The sequence below is a fragment of the Ambystoma mexicanum genome, chromosome 1q, assembly GCF_040938575.1.
Source record: "Ambystoma mexicanum isolate Mex_15411 chromosome 1q, UKY_AmexF1_1, whole genome shotgun sequence".
NCBI lineage: Eukaryota > Metazoa > Chordata > Amphibia > Caudata > Ambystomatidae > Ambystoma > Ambystoma mexicanum.
Window position 1 is genome coordinate 550,716,091 of NC_090922.1, and position 26,474 is coordinate 550,742,564.

The 26,474-nt window shown below is 43.7% G+C and overlaps 1 protein-coding gene across 1 annotated transcript in view; it reads right to left on the bottom strand.

The window, feature by feature from the left end:
• Window positions 1–26,474, bottom strand: part of LOC138521666 (carcinoembryonic antigen-related cell adhesion molecule 8-like) — a 179,871-nt gene that overhangs the window by 61,721 nt on the left and 91,676 nt on the right. Inside the window, exon 4 of the mRNA XM_069634663.1 lies at window positions 6,874–6,906. Within this exon, the coding sequence (XP_069490764.1) occupies window positions 6,874–6,906 (33 nt within the window). The remainder of the gene's footprint in view (window positions 1–6,873; window positions 6,907–26,474) is intronic.

Here is a 26,474-nt window from a genome sequence, read left to right on the forward strand (position 1 = left end):
AGCAGGTATCCCTCCATGTGCCAAACTTTCTCCTTTTTACTCCAACCCAGGCTTCCTCTATTGAACAGGCCTTTTCTGACTAAAATCTAGTTGTGTTCCTCATTTGACCACCACTTTCGTTTGCGTAATTTTACCAGGTCTACCCCTCCAGGCAGCACAGGAAACATTGCTCAGATCCCTTTCATTAAAATAGAAATGCAACACCACCTCCTCACCTGGTGTATAGTCTGAAACCCCCTCTTCTCCTCACCTATAAAAATGCTCTTCTTTTCTTGACCACTGCACTTGTTTCAACCAAACCAGCTTACTTCACCAATCGAATTAGTACTCTATATTCTAAATCTTGCACGCACTTCTCATGCCAGCAAACCATGTTAATTCCCCCTCACCATCACATTATTTGTTCTTCTGTTTTCAGTAATGAATTTACACCCCCATTGTCCTCTGAAATGAAAAAAATTGACAGCCTCGCAAACCTCCTATCGCGCCGCGTCTTCTCTCCTTCCCCATCACTTACCTCTATCGCCCCTCGAAATGCTCATTCACGCAACCTCTCCCTTTGAACCAGCTTCCATCTTTCAGACTGCCAACTATCCCTGCACCCTTGTCAACCCGTTTACTCCACAGACATTCAAAGTGCCTGCACCTCTCAATTGCTCCTTCCCTTGTTCCCTATTAAACCTCTCTCTTTTTCTTTGGAAACTTTTAAGCTGCTTGTGGGCAACAGACGAGGTAGATAGAGATAGTGTCTGTGTGCAAGATGGGCAGTTTGCCTCGATGCAGGCCCAAGTTTCCTATCAGGCTGGTGTTAAGCAGTTTAATGTGCAGTGACTCTTTATCTATCAGTGCTACTCCTCTGCCTCTGGCGTCAGGTCTGTCACTCCAGAGTATCGAGTAGCCGGCTGATATGGCTAACGATAGTGCCGAGCCCCAGGCTGCATGAAGCCATGTTTCTTTGATGGCTAAGAGATCTAGATTAAGTACAGTGATGAGATCATTAATATCTAGGGCATGAGCAAGGAGCGAACTGGCGTTGATCAGCGCACATTGAAGTGGTGAGGTAGTGGGCTTGATCTTCCTTGGCATGCGTGGAGCCAGTGGCGTAACACAAGATCTGGGGGCCCCCTGTGAGCCATGCTGAAGGGCCCCCACCAACTCGGCAACAAATCACGGGTCCCGCCACACTCTAGCCAGCTTAGATTACCACGCTAGCTCAATACACACAAACGTGCTGCTGAAGCGGTATGCCACACACTGCACTAGTAGAAAGATATAAATATGTGTTTTAATGCAATATACAGCACACTTTCTGAGAAAAATTTGCTAAAAAGCCAGTGTTTGCTATTGTTTTGTAGGGTAATACCAATCCAATACATGCAAGTCACCAACAGTGCACAGGAACATCAATGCTTTGCTATTAAAAATGCTATGCCACAGTGAAAACATGTCCAACTGGCTGCACAATGTAGACCAGTGTAGACACGTAATAGCATTACAGTAAAGCATACCAGGCCACATTTAGACATGCCTGGACAAATTGCCCCAAAATGCCAGTCGAAGCAATAAGACTCATAAGAAGAGAGCACACATTCAAGCCTGCGCCTCTGCGGTCTCTCACAACACGGCCAAACTTTTTAAAATGTGCAAGGAACTGGCCAATCCTGTTGTGGTCTCTACCTCTCCTGTTCCCTCAACAGGCCCTCTGTATGGCTTTGGCCTCTCGCTTCTCCGCTAAAACTCAGGACATCATGTACACTATCTCCTCTTCCTCTCCCTCTTCCTCTCTCTGCCCCTCTTTGGCTACCTCTCCCACTCCTCCTTCTTTCTCCTCTTTCTCTCTTACACCTGACGAGATTTCTAGAGAATTCCCATCTATGGAAGTGTCGTCGAAACAGGTGCTCGCCCGCTCCTCCAGAATCATCAAGGGCCATATTGACAACCTTGCTCCAGCCTTGGCCGATTTATGTAATAATTATTTTGCCACTGGAACTTTCCCCTCTCCCAAACTCTTGCAAAATCTGGATATCTCCCATATTACTCTCCACACTGAATCTTTTGGTTTTCTCCATAATCATCAGTCTGGCTTAAGAGCTGCCAGAGGCATGGAAACTGCTCTCCTAAACACCTGTGAAGATCTGTTCTCTAACTGGTTCCATGTGTTAAAATTGTCACAAAAATGGCAGTTTACACAAATAATTGCCGCAAAAAGGCCATGGTTTTGCCACTGCATACATATAAAGGATGCGGGGGACACCCCTGCAACCTCAGACCTATTGTACCATTTAAGGGGAGCAGGGGACACCCCCGCAACCCCCGCTCCCCTTAAATGGTATAATGGGGTTCACCTTTACCGGGTCAAACCACAGCATTTTTGCCGCAATTTTTTGTAAAGGGGACATTTTTGCCGCGGTTTTGTTACTGCATATCCTCTAACCTTGATTCCAGCATTCCTTCTGTCCTCGTCCTCCTTGAACTTTCCTCTGCTTTCGACGTGGTCAACACGCCATCCTGATCAATCGACTCCATGAGAACCTGGGCATCATGGATCAGGCCCTGGAGTGGCTGACCTCCTTCTTCTTGGACCGCCCCTCCCAGGTCCAACTTGATCCCATTCTCTCCGCCACCTCTCTCTACCTGTGGTGTTCCCCAGGGCTCTATCCTCTCAACCTGTTTTTTCAACCTCTACTTGCCCCTTTGGCCCACCTGATCTCTGCCTTCTCCTCTAACTTTCATTGTTATGCGGATGACACTCAGCTTTCCTTCAGGCTCCCATCAGCCTCCTCTCCTCTCTCGCTCAAACCTGGTGTCATCTTCAACTCCACTCTCTCTTTCTCTCCTCACATCTCAGACATCGCCAAGAAGTGTCACTACCAGTTGCACCTCCTCAAAGGGACTCTTCCCTTTCTCACTTTCACCCAGACGCTCACTGTCTCCAGAGCCCTGTTTCTCTCTAAACTGGACTACAGCAACAGCCACTTTCTCAATCTGCCTTCCTCTACTCTCCGCCCTCTGTAAATAATACAGAACAGCACTGCAAAACTTATCCTTGGCCTTAAGCACAGGGTCCGTATCTCTCCAGCCATGAAATCTCTCCACTGACTCCCGGTGGCTGCAAGGATCAAGTTCAAGACCCTTTGCATTGTCCACAAGGCTTTCTGGGGCTGGGATCCGCACTACATCCGACGCTCTCTTCCAAAATACCTTCCTTCTCGAGCCCTAAGGGTTAGATGCTTCTCCAGGCAGAGAGTGGGGGGGGTAGATCTCTCTTGATCAGTCACCCTTCCACTGCCTTGGGCCTACCATGCAGTTAAGGACTGTAACTGTAACCCTACAGTCCCTTGTTCTCCTTGCACTACCGAGAGCCGAGCAGCCCTGGCTGCACTTACTCAGAGCATTGCTGCCCTGTTTTCCCCTCCCTTTGAACTTCCCCCCTTCATTTCCCCTTGCACTTCTCTTTCTCGCACTTGCACAATCTGAATGACACAAGGCCTAGTAAGATCATTTGTCTTGTCCTCCCTCTGTTTTCCTTACTTTGTCTTGTCGCGCCTAAAAACACTTGTGTACAAGCGGGTTATATATGACATATCATATCATATCATTTTATCACAGATGCCCAGAAAAATATACAATGCCGCAGTACTAAATGGCTAGACTGGCAGAACCCAAATGACAGTCTAGCCAGGTAATTACACTTAGCAGGACTACTTTATCAGAAATGCCCAGTTAAAAAAAAGTCATACCAAACTAAGGAATGACTAGACTGGCTGCACCAAAATGCCTCTCTAGCCACTAATAACACATATCATGCCTGCTTAGCACGGACATGGACTGCCATTATGATTTATTGCACACTCCTGCCCCCCACACATCCAATCCCCCTCATATCCCTTACCCCAACCTCCAAAATTAGCTCATTGGCCGAGAATTACCCCCATGTCCCTCTTCCTTGTCCTGGTGCTTACGTATGAGGTTCCTTGATTCGTATGTAAGTACTGGGATGAGGAAGAGTGGGACTAGGAGCAATGAAGATTACAGGTAGCTAAATCAGGCATTACCTTCTCATACCTCTACCTCATCCCAGTACTTGTGTATGCGGCATAGTGCCTCATACACAAGTACTGCTCATACACAAGTACTGGGATGAGGAAGTATAGGGCTAGGAGTAATGAAGATTATCAATAAGTAATGAAGGCATTAAATACAAGTAGTGGTGCAACACCATTGAGCTGACTGGGCTTCAGCACTCCCACCCCTGAAATTGTGGGTTATGTTGACTTGACCTGGCTGACCTACAGAGCAGTTGCCAGACAGAAAAGGACACAGATGTTAAACGGCACCTGGGTTTCGCTGTTAACAAGGTCCCGGCCCAGTAATTACTAATGTACAGCATTTCACTGTTAGTACCTGCATTCAAATGCCACATTTTTTAGGCAATTGAAATTGTGATGTGGGTTTAGTACTTGTACGCCAGGGGAGTGATTGGAATGGTTGAGGGGGAAAAGCAGTCCGTAAGTGGGTACTTTCAGACTTAAAGGAGAGAGTTAACTGCTTGTAACATTGAAGCTGCACTAGAATAGTCTCGTTAAAATGTGTAAAGAAGTTCAAAGTCCCCACACAAATAAGTTTGTTCCTCTCCCACTACAAGTGAAGTTAGCGCCTCTCCCAACATTTGAATGGTTAGCCCCGCTGAAAAGTAGGTTTTGTTGCACCCCTGAACACAAGCACAGACACCATTCACCATATATACACTAGTACACCCAGTCATCCATACATTTAAGTCTGCACTCTTTCATCATACAGACACACCCAGGCAGCCACCCATACATTTAAATGTGCAGCCTTTCACAAAACAGGCACACCCAGGCATCCACCCGTACTTTTAAGTGTGCACCCGTTCATCATACAGGCACACACACCCAGGCACTCACCCATACATTTAAGTGTGCACCCTTTCACCATACAGGCACACCCAGGCAGCCACCCATACATTAAAGTGTGCATCCTTTCACCGTACACGCACACCCAGCCACCCATACATTTGTGTACACCCTTTCACCATACAATCACACAGACAATACAGTCAACTATACAGTTAAGTGTGCATCCTTTCATCGTACACGCACACCCACATACCCAGACACCCATACATTTGTGTGCACTCTTTCACCATACACTCACACACACACACGTCATGGGGTTGAGGGGAAACATTATACTTCAAAAATAAATTGTTTCTTTTTGAAGTCACTCTGACTTCATAAAGAAATTATTTCCATTAAGGACGGAACCATAACTGAAATAATTTCTTTATGAAGGCAGACTGACTTCAAAAATAATCTATTTATTTTTGAAGTCATAGGGCTCCCCGCACCCCATGACATGGAGGCCTCCAGCCTAGGGTCTTCATGTCATGGGGTAGGGGAAGCCCCCGGACTTCAAAAAGAAAGTTTATTTTTGTATTTACTCTGCCTTCATATAGAAATTATTTCTGTTACAGAAATTATTTCTTTATAAATGCAGAGTGAATTCAATAAGAAATATTTAAAAAAAGAAATGTGAAAACATTTTTTTTCCACTTTTATATTACTTCAAGTGTGGCCCCCTCCCAGGACATGGGGTCATGGGGCCCCCGCAAAGCTGGGGCCCCTGTTACGCCAGTGCGTGGAGAATTACTTTTGCTAGTCAGCAGAGTGGCTTGTTCTAAGGGAGTACCTTGTGCAGTCCTGCTGGTACTGTGTAAATTAAGAAAATTGTGACAACAATTAAAATAGGTATCTTGATTGACAGTGGGGGTGGTGAGGATGGAATTCAAGTGCAGTGTCTCGTAGTGACAATAGATTGTAGACTGTAGGTTAGTACTAGGGACCCTGTGCGAGTGGGTGCGTTCTCTGAGCCCAGAGTTTATTAGAGAAGGTGTAGGCAGGCTAGAGTGAGTTGGTCTGCAGCTAGTGCAAGAGCGGCATCTCCTATTTCTGTCGCAAATAGGCTTAGGGGGACCAGTTAGGCAATGGAGTGTGGCAGCGACTTTGTCTTGCCAGCATGCATCCGTCACTTCATTGATGATTGGATGGACCGGGGGCGTTGATTTTGGTGCTGCGATAGAAATCGTGCAGTATAGGTGAATTGTAGTGTGTTTCACCAGTGTCAGTGCTATGGTGATGATGTGTGGGTGGAAGGGGCATGCAAGGAATGTATGAACCTCTTCATCAAGGATGTAGGTTGGACAGTGAACTGCTGGGGTGGTGTGCCTTCTGCGGGTGCAGGGTGCATGTTTTGGGTTTGGCAGAGGTTGGAAGCACTCAACTATATGTTTGAGTGTAGGCTTTGGGCTATAAGAAAAGAGGACAGGTTGCAGGAACTTCTGATGGAATATTTGAGAGAAGATGTGTTGTACTGTTGTAGTTTATATTATTTTACACATTCTTATAATTGTACGTTTTACTTTGTGTGACTTCAAAGAGTATATTTTACCGGAATAAAGTTCATTGATTGATTGCAAAATTATGTAGGTATTTGTGACGTTATTTGTACTGCATATTTGATCTATGTCACTACGTATATACACAATGTTTTATTGATTGTATTTGTTAACTTTGTGAATGTGCATGAGATTTGTTGGTGGGCTGGAGCCTCAAACGAGTGTCTCCACTTCTCTACAAGAGCAAGGGCAGTTAATTTGCCTAATTATGGCTTTCAGACACTCTCCTATATCAGCAGGAGACACATCTTCTACAAATATGATGGATCGTCCATTTGCCCTTTTCGCTACACCACTTGGATACATTTATTTACAGTGAACAACGGGATGAAACATATATATGGCAGGGTTGCATTTAGAGGCGTGCGAAGCTCTGCCCAGTACCAGCTACTTACCACATATGTGAAATCTGCTCGTCGTGCTTCATTCTATGGGAAGAGAAAAGGAACATTTAGTGAATGTGATGGCTTTCGAAGAGTATGAAGAGATACACAACAGCACATCATCTCCTTAGGGACGTTAAGGCTTCAGGATTGCTCTGGATTAAGCAGATATTTACCTCTGGAGGCTCATTCAGCCTGAATCAAAAGTACCAAACTTCACAGTCATTCGCCTCAATGTTGGTGACCAGTGATTATCATTGGTTGTACCCTATTGGATCCATGCTAATTTAAATAACATTTAAATCACGGATAGTACTATCCATTCATGTAATGACAACTTACTCAGAAAGGTCAATGAATAATTAGACTGAGATTGGACCATTCTCTCAACCTCACAAAAATTGTTTAGAGCATGGTCTGCACTAGAGTCATTTCAGGAATATCAAAGGGGTATCTGAAGTGAGCACAACATTTGGACCTGATGAAATCATAGAAAATGTGTCATAGACAAAATATCTGATCAACACTTCCTTGTTGTTTCCTGCAAGGTGAGTAATGGTAACAGCTGTCAGTGTAGGACTTGGATATCTGTAGGACTTAGATATCTCCTTGCTTTGTCAGTGAAAAAAATATTAACCTACCATTTTTTTGTCAAACTGCCCTGCTCTCTAAGTGTAAAAGGCTGTTCCAACCAACAATAAAGAGTTAAAAAAAGAGGGACATTCGGGCAAATAGAAACAAGCACTTTCCATCGAGCAAGTCACATGCCTTGGACTGAATGGCTGTATATGTGAGACAAAGAAGCAAAATGCTGATCGCACCTGGACATGCGAGTTGTAGGCCTTAATATTCAGAGAAGAAATACAAAAATGAGAAAGCGTGTCTGTCTGTAATTAGCGGTTCTTAAAAATAATGAAATAACACCTTCTATCACCCTTCTACTGCAAGAATTTACCAAACAGTGGGAGGGGAATATGTTGTCTGTGGAGGCAACTTTCACACCTGAGCAGCTATCCCTCCTTGTGCCACACCCTTCTCACCTGTGCTCCAACCCAGGATTCCTCTATTGAAAAGCTCTTCTGACTTTAATTTAGTTTTACACCTCCTTTGACCACCACTATCTCTTGCGTAACTTCACCCATTCTACCTTCCCATGCAGCATTTAAGTACTGCTCATATCCCTCTACTTAAAACAGAAATGCAACACCTCCTCAATACCTGGTGTATAGTCTGAACTCCCCTATTTTCCTCACCTCTAAAAATGCTCTTCTCTTCCTGACCATTGCACTTGTTTCAGCCAAACCAGCTTACTTCAACATTCAAATTATTACTCTATATCCGTACCCTTGCACGCTGTCCTCCACCCTGAAAGCCATGTTAGCTCCCCCTCACACTCACCCACACATTATGTGTTCTTCTGTTTTCACTAAAGAATTTACATCCCCTTTGTCCATATGACATCCTTGCAACACTCCTAACGCTCCCTGTCCTCGTATCCCGCCCCTTCTCTTATCTCTATAACCCCTTGGTATGCTTGTTCCCTCGACCTCTCTCTTTGAATTGGCTTCCATCTTTCAGACTGCCAATCCTCCCTGTACCCTTGTTGACCCGTTTGTGCCACATACATTCAAAGAACCTGCACCTCTCCTTCCCTCCTACCCTTGTCCCCTTTTAAAATTCTCTCTTTTTCTTTGGAAACTTCAAAGCCTGCGTCAAGGTAGCAGCTGCCCTACCAATCCTGAAGAAGCCCTCAGCTGATCCCACCAATCCTGCCAACTTGTGGCCAGTATCTCTCCTTCACCACTATTCTAAAATACTCAAGTGTCTCATCTTCAAGTGGATATTTTCTGATCTGAACATTAATGACCACTGGGACTCTATCCAATCTCTATTTAACAGCTGTAAATCCACATAATCAGCCTTAACACGTCTCAAACTTTTCTTTTTTTTTTATTAATAATTTTTATTGAAATTTACAGAAAACATACAAACATCAAACTTACCAGCATTGTAATTGGAGAATTCAACGCAAAGAATCCACACACCCCCAAACCATCCCCAACCTTCACAGAATTAAAAATGCAAAACAGACCAACTTAATATCACATGCCTCCCAAAAACCCACCCCACATTTCATCAAACAATTTCATTTTTTTGGTTCTGCAAAGGATCACCTTCTCAATCCTGGCAACCAGCCTCAAGTCCTCCACCGATTCTGAATAGGTCGGCCTCTCTTCACATTTCCATTTTCTCAAAACAATTTTTTTTGCAGAATTTGCAGCCCTAAAAAAACAGCATTTCTGTGGATAAGTGAGTTCGTCCACGTTATCATCCTCACCCAAGATGATAGTGTTGTAATCAAAATCCTCTTGCAGCAATAGAACCTCATTAATCTTCTCAGTGACCTTCCTCCAAAATGTCCTCAGTTCATAACAGTCCCAGATCAAGTGCTCAAAGGAGCCGACATTATGCTTACACCTCCAACAAGCCTCTGAGTCAATCATCCCTCTCACATACAGTCTTTGGGGAGTCCAAAACACTCTATTAAGAATTTTGATTTGGCGGCATTGTTCCCCAAGGTTAATGGAAGTCAGAGTCACGTTTTTACAAAGATACCTCCACCTCTCCACAGTCATTTCAGAACCAAGGATCTTGGACCACTTAGTTAACAATCCCTCTGCTGGCGTGTACTGGTGGCCCAGATTTCTATATACCTTGGACGCCATACCACCTAATGCCTTATATTTAGGTAGCCATAACTGCCAACCAGCGCCATTAACAGTTCCTTGGTTCCGCAGCAAACCTCTCAATTTTCTGTATTCACCCATTGTACAGTCTCCGATATCTTTAATTTGTGCAAGTCTTCTATAGCTGATCCATTTGCCGTCTTCAATCAGATCACTCAGCCATAGTACACCACTCAGAAGCCAGTTCAACCACAATAATGGCTTCCCTTTTAGCAAAATATCTGGATTCAGCCAGATAGGGATGTAATCATTATCACATACCTTGTGTTTACTCTTCTTCCATAGTTCCCTCCAACAAGTTCTCAGGAATTTCGTTGGTGGAAATGAGCGATAACCAGATCCATCCACCTTGGACAGCATGGCCCTAGGCGGCAACAGAGAAGAACTACTTGATTCTGCCAATGTCCAAACATCCTCCGAATTTTCAATAAATGGAACCAGATGCCTGGCTCCAAAGGCCAAATGATAATTCTCAAAATCCGGAACCCCCTAACCCCCACAGTCTTGGGGCAGCTGTAATTTCCACAAACTGAGGCGTGGCTGTTTGTTCCCCCTGAGAAAAGACTGGATTAAACTCTCAATTTTCCTCCAATGGCCTTTTTTAACTTCCAGGGGAAGCAACCTGAGCACATAGTTGATTTGTGGTGTCGAAGTCATTTTGATAGCATTCACTCTTCCCCAGAGACTCAATTTAAGTGCACTCCATCTCTTCAAGTCAAGCTCCAAAGACTGAATCACATGGGTAATATTGACATCCAATATTTTCGAGACATCATTCGTTAGCCAAATCCCAAGGTATCTCATTTTGTCGGACACCACTTAAAGGGAAAGCCCTGCATCTTCAAAACAGTGCAAGTGGTTGATGTCGGCAGCACTTCTGACTTTGTCCAATTGATCTTGTATCCGGAAACCTTGTTGAATTCATCGATCAACTCCATCAGCGCAGGAATGGAGCTCTCCACATTCTGAACCACCACCAACATGTCATCCGCATATAACCAAACTTTCTGGAAGGTGACACCAAAGCATACTCCCTCAATTCTATCCTCTTCTCTTATCCTCGCAGCCAGCAATTCCATGGCAATCAGAAACAAAATCGGCGACAGTGGACATCCTTGCCTCGTGCCTCTCTTAAATTCAAATACGCTTGAATTCATGCCATTAGTCCAAACACAAGCAGTTGGCCGTGAATACAGCAGTCTTATCCATCCGATCATGGTATCTCCAAAACCAAAGCCTTTCAATGTACTTAAAAGATATGTCCTTTCAATACGGTCGAAAGCTTTCTCAGCATCCAAGGATAACATCACCACATCATTATGGTGTTCTTTGCTTTCATATAGTGTCAGCAACAATCGTCTCATATTTTCTGAAACATGTCTGCCTTTTACAAATCCAGATTGACTTACATCTATGATATCCATCAGAGCATTCTCAATCCTCAAAGCTAACGCTTGGCGAAAATCTTGTTGTCCGTGTTCAATAAGCTGATCGGCCTTTAGCTGCCAGTTTTCACCGGTGTTCGTCCCTCCTTCAGAAAAACAGAGATTGAAGCATGCCTTGTTGAACTTGGAAGGCACCCATTCCTCAAAGAGGCGCGTAGCATCTCTAACATCAAAGCAAAGACCTCTTCTGGGAAAATGTTAAAAAGTTTTGCTGCTCAGCATTTCAAAATATCGCCTATCCTCATTCTTTTGGAACTCTAAGCCACCTCTGATATGATGGACAACTCTTCACTTCTTTGGACATTTCCTAACCTTGGCATCCAGGAAAAGCTCTGTGGCCTCTTTTATTTCTCACTGGTACTTCTCCATCTCATGGAACATGGCCAACGGTGATTCAACTTCACTTCCAGATGGCATCCCTCAAGACTACATCCTTGTGTCCCTATTATTCACCCTCTACACCACCTCCCTTGTTCATCAATCTCTTCCTATGGGTTCTTCTACCACCTCTTTGAAGATTACATACACAACTTCTTCTCATGCCCTACTTGTACTCTAGCTTTCGGCTTATAACTTTGCCCATCTATGAATGACACTTCAATGTCTTATACTTATTACCAGAAAACAAAAACAGATTGACTACCCCTCTCTACACAGTCCCTTCTGCACAACAGGTTAAATGATCTGAATCTACTTTGTCATTGGGTAGATTGACCACCTAAATCAACTTTGGCATTTCTATGTATCACACAGCTTTGATTGCAAAACAATATCCTTCATTTATTCTTCATAAAACCATTACAAAAAAACATATAAACAAATTATCTATAATCATCATTTACCACTTGCATACAACATTGATTTTACATTTATGGGGTAACAGAATTTGATTTCTTCAAACATAACCTTTAGTTAGTTATGCACTAGAGATCGGGAAAGACATATTAAATTCCCTTTGCGGTCGACATATGTTTTGGCCCTTACAACATGTACTACACCCTCTCCTGGGTTGTCACTTGATCAAATTATTGGGCGATCTTCAGGACACAAGTAATTTATTCAAGAAGGTGAATTTCATTCCCCAGTGGTAGAATTAGTGATCTGTTGTCCATATAATATTACTTGGGACTTCTGAGCTTTCATACTGGTGAATTAGGTTTGTGGCATCCAGTATCTTTTTCGTGTTTGTTTATTCTTTGGCTTTGGGTTGGGAGGCTGTCTGGCCTGAAGTCAAGAACTGAGAAGTTGAGGTAAGCTATCTACAATGAAGAATCCTCTCACAGCAAGGTGCAAGGAAGAACACAAGGATGCCAAGTCGTAATTCATTTAAAAAATGTAAAGCTTGAAGAGTGAAAACAATGTGGTCTCTTGTCACGTGAGTCAAGGATGGTAATAGGGCTTTAACTTGGAGTTACAGATACGATAGCGAGTGCCCTCACTCCCATTGCATTCCGAGGAAAGAATACTCTGCAAGGCCAACTACAAAGAGAATTTCATGGCAGAAGGCATGGGTGATGAGAAATGTTGGGCTAATTGGGTGGTAGGGCACCCTGATGGGATCTATGTGATCACTGCACTGCCCGTAACTGTGACAGCCGAAAATGCTGATGCCAGTTACGGTACGGCGCAGTGATCATATTGATCCCTGTGCCCGCTTCCTCCAGCCAGCATTACCTCTCCCAACTCCCCCACCCCACTTATATTTAGGGCAGCACACTTCTGTGTGTGCCACCTGCACTCTGTGATCCATGCAGCGTCAGCTCTTCCCACTAACGTGGGTTAGAGCTGACGCTGCAGGGTGCTTTTCTTTTTTTTTCGTACATGTCCCCCGCTTTCCAAAATGGTAAGCGGGGTACACCTCCACAACCCCCGATGCCCGTTACTGTGCCCATGTAGAGCATGGGACACACCCGCAACCCCTGCTCTTCTTGGGTGCAGTAAATGTCTCCCTCATTTTGTGCACCTCCAAAGTCGCAGTGACTCCAGGTGCGCACAAATGAAGGTGACATTTTAGTACAATACCCCCTAATGTCATATCTACTTGCACCCGGGTCTTGGCTTAGGTGCTGCTAATTGAACTGAATGTTCCAGACATGGCACAAGCATGCCAACTAATTGTATTAGTCCATATAACGAAGGACCATATATTTTGAGAAACCATTGAAACACTGTGTAACTTATTTTTCTTAATATGTCACATTTGAAGAGGTAGTCATGAGTTGTCCACCTGATAGAGAGCACCAATTACAAACCTAGCTCCAATATGATTGTATAGCTAGATGTGTCCCTTAACCATTTGAGCGCCAGGGGACCACTCCGGTGGTGATAGTGCACGGTACAAATGTCCTTTAACATTAACATAACATTAACATTAACATGTAGCAACAGACTAATAGAATATATAATTGTATTTCATGTGGAAATCGCTTAGAGAATGAGCGTATGTCCGTTGATGTTCTTTTAAAACTCCCTGTTTTAGATCATTGCTAATAAAACAACATCTTGCTATCCATTTGACATTGTCCAGTTATTTGGACTGAGATTTATTCTGGTATAATCCCATCCAGTAACAGATGCATGTTGCAAGGGCCATAAACTCATGTGGTAGTGGTGTGGGTGGTTTCCGATATAAACTAGTTTGACTTCAGAGTTTCGGACGATCAAGCATCCTCCGCCATTAGCTGGAAGATCGTGGAGTTTACTGTGGAGAGCAGCTGATAGAAATAAACTTGCAAGAGAAATCGAGAAAGTGGGCAGGTCCGCTTTGAAGAAAACCCAGCTCTTTTTCCACGGGCGCTCTGCAGACAGAAGGCAAAGTGGTTTATACGGAAGGCCTTGAGTCGATTAAAGGGATGTAAGTAGGCTAAGGGAAATTGCAATATGAAAATGGTGAGATTGTGATAGTTTATGAAAATAAGTTGGGTAACAGGAATTTTGTTTGGATAAAAGAACACCTAAGTAATCCTATTTCAAAGGAGATAGAAGAAGACCTCTCAAATTCCAGTTGGAATATTAAAAGAGAGAATACACACGGTCAGGACAATGGAAGGTGTCATCTTAAACTATGTACAGAAAATATAATTGGAGGTGAAGAAAGAATATCTCCTTCTATAAATGACTATAGGGAAAAGGGAAGGTGATCACAAGGGTTATTAATGTGTGCTGTGTTATTATTTTGAGTGTTATTTGATGCTTGAAGTTCTGAAAAGTGATAAATTGTGAAACATGGGAGCGACGTTATTTCAAGTTTAGTGTAGTAAACGATTGGCGCCAGTCAGAAGACAGGTAGGGCCAGTTAGAAGACAGAATAGGTTGTTAAGACAAAAGAGGATGTGCTTGCGCTTATTTAGTGTTTTAAGATTCAAAGTGCGGAGCAATAAGCTTTGAGATAGGTAGATATTTATTCAATAAAATGAGGTATGATCGACAGTTAATTGTGACTTGTCATTATGGAGGACACTCCTCTTATGCACCTTTGTAAACCATTACAACAACATGCACCCAAGCTCAAAAAGTACAGTGCAGAATGGGTAAAGGGTACAGCTGATAAAACGATCATGCCATGGCCGCAAAGGGGATCATTGTCAAAGGCAGTACTACAACACATGGCTACATATGTGCATGCTGCATACAGAGAGAAGAAACTAGAGAAAAGACTGGCAGTTTTAGAACTTTGAAAATGTATCAAGAGGAGAAAGAGGACCCATCACCGGAAGAGTGGATGCTTAATCAGCATAAAGGGAGCGCATCGAGCCCTTGGCTCCTCTTACTCTACTTGAAACTAAGAATGTAGATGCAGAGGAGACAGGATTGTATTCTTTAAAAGAATTAAAAGCAGCAGCGGGGTATAGTAACCCAAAATATGCACCCCTGCTTATGGTAGTGCTGAAGGTCTAGAAGAAAGCAGATAGAAGGACGACAAGTGTAGATTCATATGAGACAAAGCGGAATGAGGCAAGAGATTGAATATATCAACAGATATAGACAAGGAAATTAAGAGATGCAAGGAGAGAAGGATAGGGCCAATGAGGTAACACTTGTACAGAACGAATGGATGGGAGGACAGATATTACTCAAGTTAGATGAGAAAAGCATTGAGGTTAGGCAAAAGGAAGACAAAGACGAGCAAGAAAAGAAGGAAAGGGAAGGAGAAAAGCAGTTAAGAGAAGATGAGCAAGGAAAGAAAAGCAGGGAACAAATGGAAAAGATATATAGGGAAGAACAGGAGAAAGACGAAAAGCGGGCAGAAGAACAAAGGAAGTATGACAGTCGGAAGAAAGAAATAGAAGAAAGGGATAGAAGAGAAAGAAAGAGAGAGGAAGAAGGGGCGGAACGAGTGAAGGAAAAAAGATTACAGAGAAGAAAAGAAGTACAAAGACAAGAAGTAAGAAGGGAAGCACGAAAGCAGGAAGAAGAGAGGTGAGAGAGCCAAGGGAAGTAGAAAAAGGAATAGAATAGAAGGCAGTGAGGTCTTTATGCCAGTCTCTTTCTTAAAGAACAAATAAGACAGAACGATGAAATACAGAAACAATGGGACACAATAAGCAAAGTTCTCCCAATGAGAGAAATGACTCAAGAAATACCTACAGTAGCACAAGAAGAGGAAAGATATGAAGCAGAAAGTATTGGAGAGAGGATTGATAAGATATGTCAGCAAATGAGGCAGAACAACGAGTATGAGACTGAAGGCAGTGCCAGATGAACCCCAATATCAATAACACCGGATGAGGTGGAAAACATGTTCAGTGATGAACGCAGAGCATTGTCTTTGAGTAGATTAGGTTTAGATAGAGAAGAGCAGGATGATAGTCACACCAGTTGGGGTTGAGCAATGTCAAAGAAAGGGAGCCACGTCATGTGAGAGAAGGGGAGGGTACATGTGTCCCCTTGGGAAGTCAACATGTTGATAAGGAGGCAAGATGGTCAGATCTGGAGCACCATAAGAAAAAACACCAGATCCTATACCATATCCCACACATTCCAGAAGCCAATTGTGTAGTGTGAGGGAGGAATCAACACCCTATGTGTGTAGGTTAAAGTCATTACCAGCATGAAGACGAATAGGGATGATTACCCCTGCATTGGGTAAATGAATAAAGGGGTCCAGTTAAGGGATGGGATTCTCACAGTTCCCCTTGCTAGAAAAGGGGGGGGGGCAAGACTGCAATAGATTCCATGGCCCCAGATGGATAAGGATAACTTGAAATGCAAGTTACCTGGTTTGACTCAGGGGGCTGGGAAATGGATATATGAATTAGAGAAAATGACGAGGACATTTGTTGGCCATAGAACAGATAAAAGGTCTATTGGCACCTATTCTTGGAGAGAGAGCTGATGCAATTTGGAGACGAGCGGGTTATGCAAGTGTGACAGCACAAAACACAGTGCATGATGTACGCCATTTAAAATAATTGTAGGTCAGATGTTTGGAGCGCTCTCAGGGTACAGTATCCTGACACATCAGAGATATGGGTGCAATAATGACACGTAAAATGAAAGAAGATGAAGACCCTATTGCTTATATTCTGGATATTCAAGTGAGATGGCAGCTTGAGACACGTGAAGCATGGGAAAATACAGTGGCACTATTCTATCCTATTTTGTGCCAGGGATTGCCAGAAAAAGTACAGAGACAAATGAAATAACAAGTAGGAATGGAAGTGAAGCCATAGACTGAGATACAATTGACTAGTGTGCATTATTGCCGATTGTTACAAGAGAAGAAAAAAAGAGATGAGAACAGAAAGGTTGAGGAAGTCAAGTTAGTTCAGAAGAAATGATCAAAATGTGCTATAGAAGGGGCAGTATTAACAAGTGGAGAAGGAGGAGGAATGCAAGAAATAACGTGTGCAATCTATACCCGGTGGATAAAATTGGGTATGGGTTTCTGCCACGAGGTAGAGGTGAAAGATTTAGAGGAGGTGGATTTCATAACACCAAATGTGGATTTCAAAATGCCAAGGGTGGAAGTCAGAACACCCAAGGAGGATATGCAGGTGGATTTGCCAGAGGACCACCACCAGTGTTTTGGAATTTTGGATTAATAGTGCATATTGCGCGTGTATGTAGAAGTCGAGGAAACATGTAACAGAATGGACACAATTCAAGAAGGGGGACAGGCCACCCACCGCCATACAGCACACAAACATGAGAGGAATTTGCCCAAGATCACACATCCTATCTGACACAAGCGCCACAAGCACAGCAGGCCCCAGTGCCTATGCACCCACCTCAATGTCAATCACAACAAGCACTTATGCAGACACAATGGAATGTGAACACAGGGCAAGCACAGACACCTAGGATGGGGGTGTCACTGTGGTAGGAGTGAACACTTTTATGGGCAAAGGGATCAATTTGTACCCTCAATAGGACAGCTCACAGGGTGACTTCATGTGTTCAGTACTATCAGTAACACCAGATCCCCAAGAGGAACCAAGGGTCGATGTGACGATAGGAAGCAAAGCATGTTCTTTTCTTGTAGATACTGGAGCGACTCGCTCTTGTAGAAAGGGGGGAAAATACCCAATGTCAGGTATTGCCATGAATGCTCAAGGAGTCTCTGGAGCTAAGAATGTAATTCATTTTACTGACAAATTACCTGTTTCTATAGGGGAATGCGACATGTATGTCCTCTTGTTATATTTGTGACAAACGGCAGTTAACATTCTGAGTAGAGATTTGATGACGAAACATAACATGTCAATTTCATTCACTGATCAAGAAATAGTGTGCTCCACTCCAGAAATACACTATTTAAATGTAGGAGAGTTTATACTCGCATTTACAGGACAAGTGGCTCTACCAGGAATTCCGGTAGCTCCAGAAACTTTCATGTATGGGTTAAGCATTTTATTAACATGGCTACCTGGATTAATAGGAAAAATTATGGGGATACCTGATGCATTTTAAATTTAGGCCACACGTACCTATGGATGAGGAAGAGGAGCAGATTATTCCCTTTGAATTGGAAGCAGCCATAGTACGAGGGGAGATAGCAATGCTCGAAGGAGTAGATGACAAAAGCAGAGCATGGGGAACAGTAATAGCTCTTGAAGAGGGATACAGATTGACTGACATAACAGATATGTTAAGAGATAAACGTAGAGATGATGAGGTTGTGTTTTTCAAAAGCATTACATATTGGATCAAGATTGAGAAAAGGGAAATCCCACTACGAATGGCACTGATGCGGCAAAGGCCAGCGTTCGTTCAGGAAGAAAAGGTGCCAACTGTCCTTTGGACTACAGGCCCATATGACATTGAGATATTGAAGGGAATAGGGGTGGCTAAAATAAAACTGAAGTCAGGAGCAATTCTACCCCAACAAAACAGTATCCCATGTCTCAATAAGCTGATGAAGGCATATTTGAGACTATCTCAGCATTGATGTAACAGGAATCCTAAAGCCATCAGAGTCCCCATGCAATACTGCAGTGTATTCAATAATAAAAATCTAAAGGAGGGTTGTGGATATTTATCCAGGACTTGTGCCCACTTAATCAGATTGTAGAAGCAGAATTTTCATTAGTCCCGAATCCTGCAACAATATTCTGTAGTATCCCAGTTGAAGCTCGGTATTTCACAGTGATCGATTTGAAGAAAGCCTTTTTCTAGATCCTGTTGCACAAAGACTCACCAGACCTTACTTCCTTTAGGTTCAGACAAAAGAGACTAAAACATACTCATTTGCCTCAAGGGTACTATGAGTCCCCCTCAATTTTTAATAGGGTCCTACAGATGGATTTAGGTAACATTGAAATCAAGAGTGCAGTAATTCAGTACGTAGATAACATATTAATCTGTAGTGAAACAGAGGATGAATGTAGGCAGGACTCTGTTCAGTTAATGGCTATATTGGCAGACAAGGGATACAAAGTAGACAAGGAGAAATTATAGTATTGCCAGGAAGAGGTGTTGTACATAGGCCAGTTAATTTCACATGAAGGAAAGAAAGTGACACCCGAGAGAGCTGAGGTTATCATGAAAACACCAAAGCCAAATACAGTGAGGCAAATGCAGCAGTTTCTGGGCTTAGGCAATTATTGCAGGGCCTGGGTGTTCAGCTACAGTACATACACAAACCACTTTTGCAAGCACTCAAGAAAGCACCAGTTGGTAAGAAAAAGATAGAATGAACCGAAGAAATGGAGGAAGGATTTGAAGAATTAAAAATAGCAAATTGTACAGCTCCAGTTTTAGAAATCCCCAATTATAGTGAAGAATCTTATTTATTTTCACACAGCAGTATTCACACAAAGCTAGAAACGTTTGGCGTAATACAGTGGGACACTAGATCCAGTTATGAGAAGACTTTTTTGATGTGAACAATCTTTGGCAGCTGCTGCATTTGCAATTAAGAAATCTACAAGTATTACGATAGGCTGTGCAATGACGCTATATGTGGAGCATGGTTTATCTGCCATTTTAAAGAAGCCCTAACGTACATTGACAACACAAGAGCATCTGCGTATGAAGTGATGATTTCTAATACAGCAATTAAAATTGTAAGATGTAAAATAGTGAACCCAGCCATGTTTGTAGCTGAACCTGTAAAACAAGGTGATCATGTGCACAATTGCATTAATTATGTTGTAAGATATACCCTGTGTGAAAGAAAATGCTTTAGTGGCATGGGGGATTCTCTTTTTTGATGGTTCATCAAAAATTGATCTGACTAGTGGGGAAAGGCATTCAGGATCTGCAGTTGTCAGACACAGATTAAATGGTGGATTTGAGGTAGTGGTGACTGCAAGACCACAGTCCCATTTTTTAGCACAGGGAGCAGCATTGGTAGTGCTTATTGTTGTGCTCGAGAAACACGAAGGTCAGGAAGTGACGGTGTACAGTGATTCCACCTATGTGAGGTCAACAGTACATGCAGGGCTGTCACGTTGGAAAAGGAGGGTTATCTCCATGCAGACGGCAGTCCAGTGCAGCATGCGTCTTTATTGGACAGACTCATTAAGGCACTATAATGCCCAGTGGTCAGAGCGGTCATAAAATGCACAGCGCATTCTAAACAAACAGACTTTTCTCACACAGAAACAAAGCCGCAGATGTAGAAGTCCAAAGGGTTGCATATTCTTCAGATATTTCGAGTATCTACACTGAAAATGTTAAGTAAGTATTAAATCATAGCATGCTAGTATGAGAATGATTTAATATGCTGTCAATTACACAATTAATAGAGATACAGGGTAGAGCCCCCACAAGAAGTGCAGGAGCTATGGAGACATAGGGGGTGTTCTTTCTCCCCAATGGACACACTAAGGAGACAGGAAAGCACTGGAAAGACAGTTGTGTTATGAAGGTCACAATTCAGCAGCTGCATTTCCCTGCACATATAACCTGAGAAAGTCTTGATGCCACCTTTTCAGGAGACTGGTTTGTTCCAAATCTATTGGAACACATTGCACAGTTCATTGTGAGTTGCATTGTGTCAGAATTTCACAGCTGGGCATACACTAAGAACAATCAGAGGAGTAATGCCCTGTCCAAATGGCCCTTTTCAGCATTTGCATATGCTGTAAACATTTAACAGATACAGGTACCTATTAGTGGTGGTGTATCCCTTTTCTCGATGGATCAAAGTCAGTCCTTGTATACACCCTGATGACACTTGTGCAGTGAATTTCCTAGTGTGTGAAGTATTCCCGAGATGGTGTGTGCGAAGTATTAAGGTCCGAAAATGGGCAATACTTTGTCAATGAGCTGTTTGAGAAAATAGAACTTTTATTGAGCATAAAGCATACGTTTTCTTCTGCTTATCACCCACATGCAAACAGAACCTGTGAGAGGCTCAACGGCCTCCTAAAGGAAAGAATAGCAAAGATCACATTAACTTTGAAAAAGGGATGGCTAGATTGCCTACCCCTAACCTTGTATGCCCTTTCAAGTCATCCAGGTTCGGACCATAATCTTACGCCCCATGAATTAGTAACAGGGAGCCACATGAGGAGGCCCCTTACGGCCCCATCTAGAGTCAGAAGTAATGCCCAGAGTGTAGCACAGACTCTAGGAGATGAGATGCAAGATTACTTGACATGTATGACTACCTGTGTTTCTTTCATTTCAGATCAAGTCAAGCATCAGAGGGAGGGCTCGAGGATATGGAAGAGAATGGCCCAGTAACCAATCTGAGTGAATTATTGCCACCACCAAAGTTGTATGTTAGAGATCACATGCTTATTAAAATGTGCACCCATAGGTGGCACGAGCCAAGATTTCATGCACCCTTCTTAGTAGATGAAGTTTCCCCTACTGCAGTTACAGTGTCTGGAAGAAGAGCCTGGTTACATTTGGGCGACATAAAGATTTACAAATGTGAGACCCTCCCTCTAGTACCCACTGACTGGGAAGCAAGACAAGAAGAAGAATTGCTGTGTGTGCAGACTCGATCGGTGACCAGGAAGAAGGACGATAAAACGGTGTGCGATTGAAAAACATTTCTGTTGGAATGGAATTCATTGGACACGCCTCAAAATTTAGCAGGAAGTCCATAGACTTGCAGAGAATACCAGAGTTTAAACATACTTTTTAGAGATTATTTGAAAAACAATTTAATAATAAGCAAAACCATTTCGGCACTATGCCCGAGCACCAATTCATCATTAGAAATGGGAAGAGAGCTCAATACCCAGATTCATTTTTGGGAAAATATCTGTTTTATGAAATACCTATGACCCCAGTCGATAGTGACCCACATAAGCTTGTAGTTGCAATTTTTGAGTTTGTACTCCAGTCATACCCTACCTTGTTAGGAGCGATGTTAATATTTTCACTTTTCTTCATGATCTGAAAAACCGTTCAGTGATCAAAAGACTTTTCATTGCAATAATTGAGCAGATTGTGCAACTACAAATGCAATGTATGTACATATATTGAAAATGATTCAGGATGCAGAAAATGCAGTTGCAGGAAGGCTAGCAATTCAACGAGAAATGGTGTGGCACACAAAATGTTTTTCTCTACTCTTATGCCTGATATACATATGCATGTGCTTTCTCTTTTTATTTCTGTATCTTACATTATGAAGTATCTATCATTTAGATGGTCCAAATGAAAACTCGACATAAGTGATTTTTTCCAGTATAAGTACAAATGCAAAGTGTCTCAAGTGTGTTCCCTGTGACTGTGGGACCTGTTGCTGGACGTGCTTGAGCAGTCTTTCTTTACACTCAACTTAAAAGGAGGAGCTACAGCTTAAAAACACTCTCACTACGTGTAGCGGAGTGTCTTGAGTGTGTTGCCTGTGCCTCTGGGACTGGTTGCTGGACGTGCTTGAGCAGTCTTTCTTTGCACTCGACTTCAAAGGAGGAGCCACAGCTTAAAAACACCCAATATGCGGAACGCCACAGAGTGTCTCGAGTGTGTTGCCTGTGCATGTGCGACCCATTGCTGGGCATGCTTGAGTAGTATTTCTTTGCGTTCAACATCAATGGAGGAGCTACAGTTTAAAAATACTCTCTACGCGGAGCGTCACAGAGTGTCTCGAGTATGTTGCCTGTGTTTCCTGGAACTTCCTGTCTTCTTGGCTACCTGGCTATCCTAGAGACTTGATGTGCCTGCTCTCCCTGCATGGAATTGACTGGCACTAGAAGTCAAACAAGACAACTGCACTTGGCCGTACCTTCCATGTTAGGGCCTGTTTACAACCTAATGGGCAACACTGATCTAAATGGTGAGCCAGAAAAAGTACAAGGTATTTGCATAATAGTAGGTACTCCTGAAGGCCCTCCCGAGGAGCCCTCTCAGCAAGTGGCCCAGGTTATAACACTATCATGCCCATGCGGGGGTTGGGAGGTCAGGTACTGCCCTACAGGCTTTCGTGCCAGTGCTAGTAAGTGGAATGGAAAGGGATCCACCTAAAGACCGCCCAGATACCATGCCCCCAAATGGGGCCAGGGGGCTGTCAGAAATGGCTCTAGGGATTGCCTCTATTTTTAAACTACACAGGCAGCTCAGTAAAATAACTCACCGACAACCAAAACTATCTATGGCTGGTAGAACATTCTTTGCTATTAAGCAAAATGAGCCACAACCTGCCGCCTCACCCTGGAGGAAAACCATCATGCTGACAATGGGGGGCACCAACATCAATGGAAGCGGTGAGTTATCGGACTCTGATTTATTGGCAGTGCATGCTCTGATATGGAGACGGAACGGGATATGCAGTTTGTCCCTCTCAACCGACCACTTGTACCCACCAAATCAATCAGAGGGGCTATTAAAGGAGGAGAACTTATGAAAGACTCAAAGGACAGTAGTGAGCTTATAGCTTATGCTGATAGAATGGAAAATGGTGGAGAGGGCTTTGGGCTGAGTGTCGATGGGCAAGGAAGAGAAATCACTTCAGACCCACTTAGCACTGTGGGGTGTGCCTCCCTCCCCCAGTGCTTACCTTTCTCCCTCACTTTCCCTTCCACCCCATTTCTCCCCACTTTGCCCATCCAGCAGGTGGATCTCATGGCGTCGGATCCGCGGCTAGTGGTGGAGGCATTGATACACTGTGAACCACAGCCATCTCTGCCCATATCCGCTCTCACACCCTTGACAGAGAGAACAGACCCGTCTATTTTAAGCAGTGACATTGTCGACCCATCCCGGGAACTGGAAATCCACATGGAAGATTCAAGAATCTCCCCCAATTGCAGAACGAGTACCCTGGTGGGTAATTCAAGAGCCCACTGTACGTAGATGAAAAAAGGACACCATTCCTGTGTTCGTGAAATTTTGAAATGAGAAGCTGCATCTGATGGTGAAACTAGGGCATCTCAATCCATGGAATCTTGTGAAGATCAATGGATGGGGAAAAGAAAGGGGGTTCTGGAGACCAAACAGAGGAGTAGGGTGACCATTGCGCCCCAATGGACGCTGGCCCCAGTAAAAACAATACATCTTTCTCTCACGCAATCCTCATGTCAACAATGACTGTCTCCTTAGCCCCATTACTGAAGCTTTATGAAACAATAAACAACAATTTCAAGGACCAATCCACATTGTCGGCAATGAATTCTAAATATATATATATATATATATATATATATATATATATATATATATATATATATACATATATATATATACATATATATATATATATATATATACATAAGACAGCCTCCCTGATGACGTGTATTGGCACAGAAACCGGTCGGAGGAGAACACCTGTGGCTGAGAAGGTTTACTGTGCAGGGAACTGGAGTGCGCCCCTCTCCTCTTTTTTCAACACATTTGCAAGTTTTCTGAAGGGTGGAATCTTCAGAAATCTTTATAGGGTGCTGCACCGGGGTAATATATGCCCAACTTTGGAGTGCCTCACTGTAGGCTACTCCCCCCCTTTCCCCATTTATGGGATTGGGTGTGAGTCTGTTCCTTGCAAACCTGATGACTACAGCTACCAGAAGTCCTTGCAGCAGAATTATCACTAAGTGTTAACACCTGCACTTGCTGTGAGCTGCAAGTTAAGACAGCCTCCCTGATGACGTGTATTGGCACAGAAACCGGTCGGAGGAGAACACCTGTGGCTGAGAAGGTTTACTGTGCAGGGAACTGGAGTGCGCCCCTCTCCTCTTTTTTCAACACATTTGCAAGTTTTCTGAAGGGTGGAATCTTCAGAAATCTTTATAGGGTGCTGCACCGGGATAATATATGCCCAACTTTGGAGTGCCTCACTGTAGGCTACTCCCCCCCTTTCCCCATTTATGGGATTGGGTGTGAGTCTGTTCCTTGCAAACCTGATGACTACAGCTGCCAGAAGTCCTTGCAGCAGAATTATCACTAAGTGTTAACACCTGCACTTGCTGTGAGCTGCAAGTTAAGACAGCCTCCCTGATGACGTGTATTGGCACAGAAACCGGTCGGAGGAGAACACCTGTGGCTGAGAAGGTTTACTGTGCAGGGAACTGGAGTGCGCCCCTCTCCTCTTTTTTCAACACATTTGCAAGGTTTCTGAAGGGTGGAATCTTCAGAAATCTTTATAGGGTGCTGCACCGGGGTAATATATGCCCAACTTTGGAGTGCCTCACTGTAGGCTACTCCCCCCCTTTCCCCATTTATGGGATTGGGTGTGAGTCTGTTCCTTGCAAACCTGATGACTACAGCTACCAGAAGTCCTTGCAGCAGAATTATCACTAAGTGTTAACACCTGCACTTGCTGTGAGCTGCAAGTTAAGACAGCCTCCCTGATGACGTGTATTGGCACAGAAACCGGTCGGAGGAGAACACCTGTGGCTGAGAAGGTTTACTGTGCAGGGAACTGGAGTGCGCCCCTCTCCTCTTTTTTCAACACATTTGCAAGTTTTCTGAAGGGTGGAATCTTCAGAAATCTTTATAGGGTGCTGCACCGGGGTAATATATGCCCAACTTTGGAGTGCCTCACTGTAGGCTACTCCCCCCCTTTCCCCATTTATGGGATTGGGTGTGAGTCTGTTCCTTGCAAACCTGATGACTACAGCTACCAGAAGTCCTTGCAGCAGAATTATCACTAAGTGTTAACACCTGCACTTGCTGTGAGCTGCAAGTTAAGACAGCCTCCCTGATGACGTGTATTGGCACAGAAACCGGTCGGAGGAGAACACCTGTGGCTGAGAAGGTTTACTGTGCAGGGAACTGGAGTGCGCCCCTCTCCTCTTTTTTCAACACATTTGCAAGTTTTCTGAAGGGTGGAATCTTCAGAAATCTTTATAGGGTGCTGCACCGGGGTAATATATGCCCAACTTTGGAGTGCCTCACTGTAGGCTACTCCCCCCCTTTCCCCATTTATGGGATTGGGTGTGAGTCTGTTCCTTGCAAACCTGATGACTACAGCTACCAGAAGTCCTTGCAGCAGAATTATCACTAAGTGTTAACACCTGCACTTGCTGTGAGCTGCAAGTTAAGACAGCCTCCCTGATGACGTGTATTGGCACAGAAACCGGTCGGAGGAGAACACCTGTGGCTGAGAAGGTTTACTGTGCAGGGAACTGGAGTGCGCCCCTCTCCTCTTTTTTCAACACATTTGCAAGTTTTCTGAAGGGTGGAATCTTCAGAAATCTTTATAGGGTGCTGCACCGGGGTAATATATGCCCAACTTTGGAGTGCCTCACTGTAGGCTACTCCCCCCCTTTCCCCATTTATGGGATTGGGTGTGAGTCTGTTCCTTGCAAACCTGATGACTACAGCTACCAGAAGTCCTTGCAGCAGAATTATCACTAAGTGTTAACACCTGCACTTGCTGTGAGCTGCAAGTTAAGACAGCCTCCCTGATGACGTGTATTGGCACAGAAACCGGTCGGAGGAGAACACCTGTGGCTGAGAAGGTTTACTGTGCAGGGAACTGGAGTGCGCCCCTCTCCTCTTTTTTCAACACATTTGCAAGTTTTCTGAAGGGTGGAATCTTCAGAAATCTTTATAGGGTGCTGCACCGGGGTAATATATG